The following is a 5,751-nucleotide window of genomic DNA, read 5'->3' as shown; positions in this document are numbered from 1 at the left end:
TTTATTTTTATTTTTTATTTTTTTAATGACCAATCGTTTGGCTAGATAAGACTCTTATTCCTCAGCTGGGATTGTGTAGAGACTTTTGAAGCTGCATTGAAACTGCAATTTGGATCTTGGCCACCACTGTAGTCCACTATATGGAGAAAAATCCTGGAAAGTTTTCCTAAAAAAAAAACGTTTTTGTCAGAAAAATATCCATATTTCAAATGTAATAAACACTTTTCTATCACTTCCGCTATCTGTCATACGTGGAAGCAGTTCCGGCGGATGACGTAAGACGTCAGCGTTGTGTGATTAGTGACGAACGCGAAGAGAGAACAAAACAAAACACTGGTCATGAATTAGAAGTACAAACCGAGGATTTGTAAAGAAAAATGTCGGAGGATTTCGATATAAGCCAAGAGGAGACTGGTTTTCCTTGGCTAAAGTAAGAAACCTTTGCTTCCTTAAACTCGTGAGACTAGCATATCTCAGAGGCGCGTGCGCGACGTATACGCTACATCCTACGTCATCCATATGCAGTGTTGGGGGTAACGCATTACAAGTAACACAAGTTACGTAATCAGATTACTTTTTTCAAGTAACTAGTAAAGTAACACATTAATTTTTAATTTACAAGAGAATATCGGAGTTACTTTTTCGTAACGCAAGTTACTTTTTTTTTCCAATTTATTGATTGACAGCTCTACTGTCCCCATGTTGAGAGAAATCAGAAGATGTTACTGTAGTTCTAAAATAAACATGAATATGCATTAATTCATCTCACTCACAAAAAAAACACATTCAGTATTCCTCAAAATGAATAAAAAGAATGCAACTCAGAATATGACGCAAACCTGCAATAATTAAATGTTAAACAACACAAATATCCTTTATGTATTTAATCCCATTCTATTAACCAATGTCTTTGCTTCTGATCCAGTTAAACCATATAAATAAGCAAAAATTACTCTAGACAAACATCTGTGTGTCTTTTTTTATTTCTTACAAAAACGCATGGATTCGCTACAGGAGGCTTTTATTCACCCACCGGAGCGGCACATTTTATTATGGATGCGCGCGCTTTATTTAACGTGTTTTGGACTGTTGAACAGAAACACCTACTGACTGCAATGATAGAGCTTAGAAGTGCCAGGACAATTTTTAATATAACTCCGACTGGATTCGTCTGAAAGAAGAAAGTCATATACACCTAGGATGGCTTGAGGGTGAGTAAAACACAGGCTAATTTTCATTTTTGGGTGAACTAACCCTTTAATCAAACACCCCTGAACAAGGCGATCAAGGTCTTCAGGATTACTAGACAGCTACAGGTAGGGTTGGAGCTAAACTCTGCAGGACAGTGGACCTTGAGGGCCAGAGTTGCCCAGCCTTGTTCTAAAAGTACCACATTTCAACTGTACAGTAGGATTAAAAGTTCGATTTCCTACAGTTATTAAAAAGTCTAAAAGTAATGGTTTATGCAGATTGTTCATCATAAAGGAGAGGCATGAAGGCCCCAAAAAGTGTTCTACCTCAGACTCATTCATATTACAGCCTCACCCTTAACGACCTTTAAAAATTAGAGTGAAACGATGAGTTGACAATGCTGTTGGAGCCCCAGATTCAACTCTAAGACTAAATCTAACCCTAACCCAAACATCTGATGGGTCAACAGGAAAGCTGCTCCAGGACCAACTAGTATATGGATCCAGGAACACGTCTTACTTGGCAAAATCAAGTTCACATCTACCTGTTATGGCTCCTTGCATGTTTCCAACTCAGAGATCTTAAATTTACTCCAGGGAGTGACAACATCACTCTGAATTCCTGAAGTATTCCAGATTATTGCAGCATCAGAACTGCGAGTAATTAGCATTCTGTGCAGAACTTGGCACCACAAAAGTCCCCACTTGCTCAATCCAGAGGCTGGATAAAATAACTTACTGCAAAACTATAGAGTTTTGCCTCGAGAAAGGGAAGGATATCCGCCTTGTCACACAGCTAAGGCCATCTCAGGTTATTGGAAAAGAAAACTCAATGTGGCATCGCCGAGAAGCACCGCAATGAGGTTTTTACACTAGCATGCTAGCAGTTAAACACTTGCATCCCTTCCTCATCACTGAGGTTCACACACCCTCCTTCATCATCGAGCTCATCTAGCTGCAAGCTTCCAAATGAGTACTTGTTTCTGGGGAGGCGGGACGAACTACGGGTGGCTTGGTTTTCAAACCCCAGCGATTGGCTGCAGGAGCCAGTAGACTCCGCCTCTTCTGAGTCGCTAGTGTCTGTTCCACTACTGGTGGAGCCGTCAATCATCTGCACAGCCCCGAAGCGACGGTGTGGGGAGCTTGGCTTAAGATTGGCCTTGCCGGGAGGCGTGAGCCCATTGGCCAGCATTCGGCGCTCCAACATGGCCATTCTCTCGGCACGGGAGAGAACGGGAGGGTGTGGCTGATTCGAGACGCGCATGTTTCTTTCTAACTGGTTAACGGTGTTCTGGGACTTGTTTGCTGAACGATTCATAATTGGGGAGCAGCTACTAAATAGTCCCCCTCTTTCCTCCCATCCTGCTTTTGAACTAAAGCTCCGCCCAGTGTATCCATTATACTGGGCGTAGCTTAGGGAGCTGGTCCTGTGAATTGAGGAGGGGGCAGGGCTAGAGGTCAGGCTTCGGGTGCCTGTGTGGTGGTTTAAGGAGCTTTTTGTGGCCAACTCTTCCAATAGTGTGCTATGAAGCGGCACACGTACCCTGCCTCCAAAAAATGGCGACTCGAAAATGTTAGCACTTTGATTTGGAGAGGAGGGGCTTGGGTAGCTGTGGGCGGGGCTTGTGGCTTGGCTTACAGGGGAAAGAGGCAGAGACTCTCTCTGCCTGAACTTGCCCAAGTATCTGTCCTGCTGGTGTGACCGGGGCAAACCAAACCCGGTGCCATAAGCGCTGTCACTGTTGCCATCGCGTGTGTGCGAGTGTGACCTGCTGACCCGACCTCTGACTTCCTGTTCGCTAAACTCTGCATCACTGCAGTCAATGTACGGGATGGATGAGCTGCTGCCTTTAGCTGCATGGGACGCCAGACCTGCTCGATCGACGGGCTGCTGCTTGGCTGCCGGGCTTCTGCTGTCCTCCTGAATGGTGTACGTTTGGTCGCTGCATCCGTTGCGCTGAGACGATGTAGAGGAGTTTCCACATGGTCTTATTACCGCAGAATCTTCTGAGCTTACTAAAAATGAGCCCTCCCAGCTCTGCTTGACAGCCTGAGGGAGGAAGAGAGAAGGGTATGAGTCTTTCATCAGTACCTGCACATTACAGGTTCCAGAGTACTCTGGGTTCTACATGAGTCATGGGCTACCAATCACTCAACGTAATCGACTTGTCATGAACAGCAGTGCAATTACAAAGGAAGTCTAGGGGCCAGCATTCCAGAGGGTGTAGAAGCAGAAATGTAACCCTGGACCACAAAACCAGTCATAAGGGTACATTTTATTTCAAATTGAGCTGAATAAATAAGCTTTCCATTGGTGCATGGTTTATTAGGATAGGACAATATTTGGCCGAGACACACCTATTTGAAAATCTGGAATCTGAGGGTGCAAAAAAAATCTAAATATTGATTGCCTTTAAAGTTATCCAAATTAAGTCCTTAGTAATGCATATTACTAATCAAAAATTAAGTTTTGATACGGTAGGAAATTTACAAAATATGTTTACTTAATATCCTAATCATTTTTGACATAAAAGAAAAATCGATAATTTTGACCCATACAATGTATTGTTGGCTATTGCTACAAATATACCCGTGCTACTTATGACTGATTTTGTGGTCCAGGGTCACAAATGTGAGGTTTTTTCCTGAATTAAATTTTTTTTATCTATATATACTGTATATATTTTTTTATTGTCCTTTTTTAGGGCGGAACTACTTATCTATGTGGCTGAACCTCTGGTAATGCCAGCACGTGGTTAAGGGTGGAATTTGCTGTGTGAATAGTAGTTTGCAGATAGTTACATCATGACTCTTTCTGCTATTCTTGCCAGGGCTGGATTATAAACTGGACCACTGGGATCATTGCCCTGCAGTCCATTGATTCAGTCATTCATTTATATTAATCATTTAACAAATTATACTAATTTAAAGGTGCATTCAGTAGTTGTTAGTGTTAGCGTTGCTGTTCTTTGTGTATTTTAAGTACTAATACCTAAATGGTGTTAGACTCTTCACTGTCATCTGTTGCATGGATCTGCATGACCGTCTCTCAGTTTTATGTAAATTACACTAATACTAGTGAGTTTTAGAAAGCGGATTACACAGTAATTAATTCCCTTATTTGTCCAACCAAAAAGAAGCAACTTGGGCATCGCTACTCAGGATTTTCTCAGTCAAATGTTTTCACCTTTTTTATAGCATGCTGATGTTTATGATTGTTTTAGTTTTTCTGTCTTCTGGCTTCAGACATTTTCTGCTTCTTCAGCCATACAGCTAATTCTCCTATTGTCTCTGATGGTAAATCATGATAATAGCTCTGTTCCATTGACTAATTTTTGAAACTACACTATGCAACTATCTACCGAGACAATGGTCAATGAGCGTGAGGCTTTTCTTTGAGGCCATACATAATTAAAGGCATCATGAGCTGAGAAATCAAAGTTCCCTTGATCTTTCGACATAAGAGGTCATTGTACGATAAAAACATCCTGTAAGTTTCAGGACTCAAAACTTTTTTCATTAGTCAACTTTTACTGAATCTGATCTGCCAAAACGACAGCTTGTGGAATGTGTCACTCTATGATGTAATAGTGTGGATAAGCACCGCCTCCACAGAAGAAGCTCAACGCCTGCTTCTACATCGCTGCCTGTTTAGCCCCGCCCACCGATTCACGCATATAGTGTTTACGAGAGAGGCGATGCTGCGAAGACATCAAGACGCTGTGCAGTGCCAAGTTATGGAAAAACATAGTCTTTGCATTGCCTTCCTTCTGATCCCAATGTTAGGAAAGAGAGATTGAACTTTATTTTTAAATGAAGCTCCAGACTGTGTCGTTTTACGCGGATTCGTTTACAAACAAGGCACGATTCGACGCAGGGTTTTTAGAAAGATTAAAACTAAAAGACGATGCTGTGCCAACTATATTGAATCCGACAGTAATGTCGCAACACACAAGTGTGAGTAACCGTTTTTATTACATGATCACTATTGCTTTGTCTCTTCTTACAGATCATTTGATATGTACTGAGTATTTATGCATTTTTAACCTAAATTACAGCAGCGTCCATCTGTTAATGATGTATGCTGTCAAACATACACAACTATTAGCCAATCACAGCAGTGGGCGTTGACTTCTGTGTCTACAATTCACCGCACATATTCAAACAGAGCGTTCTGATGAGAGGGGGACAAAACAGACAGAAAAAAGCCTATTTCCTCTAAATTATGATGATATGATTTTTTCATATACAAATCTTGATTACATTATAAGTGGACTTATACAGTAGAACAGTAGAAAATAAGTAAAAAGGCAGGTTATGACCCCTTTAAAATACTTTTTTTTTTTATTTTTTTTTTAGAAAATGATTAGTACAGTCTTCATTATGTTTCAGTATATATTTCTTATGTATATCCTTGCACTGGCTACCGGTCGCGGCTCGAATCAAGTTCAAGACATTGATGCTTGCATATAGAACAGCCACAGGCTCAGCACCCGCCTACTTCCACTCACTACTACGAATCTACATCCCCTCCAGAAGTCTGAGATCCGCTAGTGAGCGA

The 5,751-nt window shown here is 41.4% G+C and overlaps 1 protein-coding gene across 1 annotated transcript in view; it reads right to left on the bottom strand.

The window, feature by feature from the left end:
- LOC107670305 (FERM, RhoGEF and pleckstrin domain-containing protein 1-like) overlaps window positions 1–5,751 on the bottom strand; it is a 47,628-nt gene that overhangs the window by 21,021 nt on the left and 20,856 nt on the right. The window contains exons 13-14 of the mRNA XM_016462871.1: window positions 2,072–3,240; window positions 1,783–1,844 (exon numbers count right to left, since the gene is read on the bottom strand). Coding sequence (XP_016318357.1) covers window positions 1,783–1,844; window positions 2,072–3,240 — 1,231 coding nt within the window. The remainder of the gene's footprint in view (window positions 1–1,782; window positions 1,845–2,071; window positions 3,241–5,751) is intronic.

The sequence above is a fragment of the Sinocyclocheilus anshuiensis genome, unplaced genomic scaffold, assembly GCF_001515605.1.
Source record: "Sinocyclocheilus anshuiensis isolate Anshui unplaced genomic scaffold, SAMN03320099.WGS_v1.1 scaffold732, whole genome shotgun sequence".
NCBI classification, from domain to species: domain Eukaryota; kingdom Metazoa; phylum Chordata; class Actinopteri; order Cypriniformes; family Cyprinidae; genus Sinocyclocheilus; species Sinocyclocheilus anshuiensis.
Note: the sequence above shows the minus strand (reverse complement) of the source record. Positions and strands in the feature narration are given on the sequence as shown.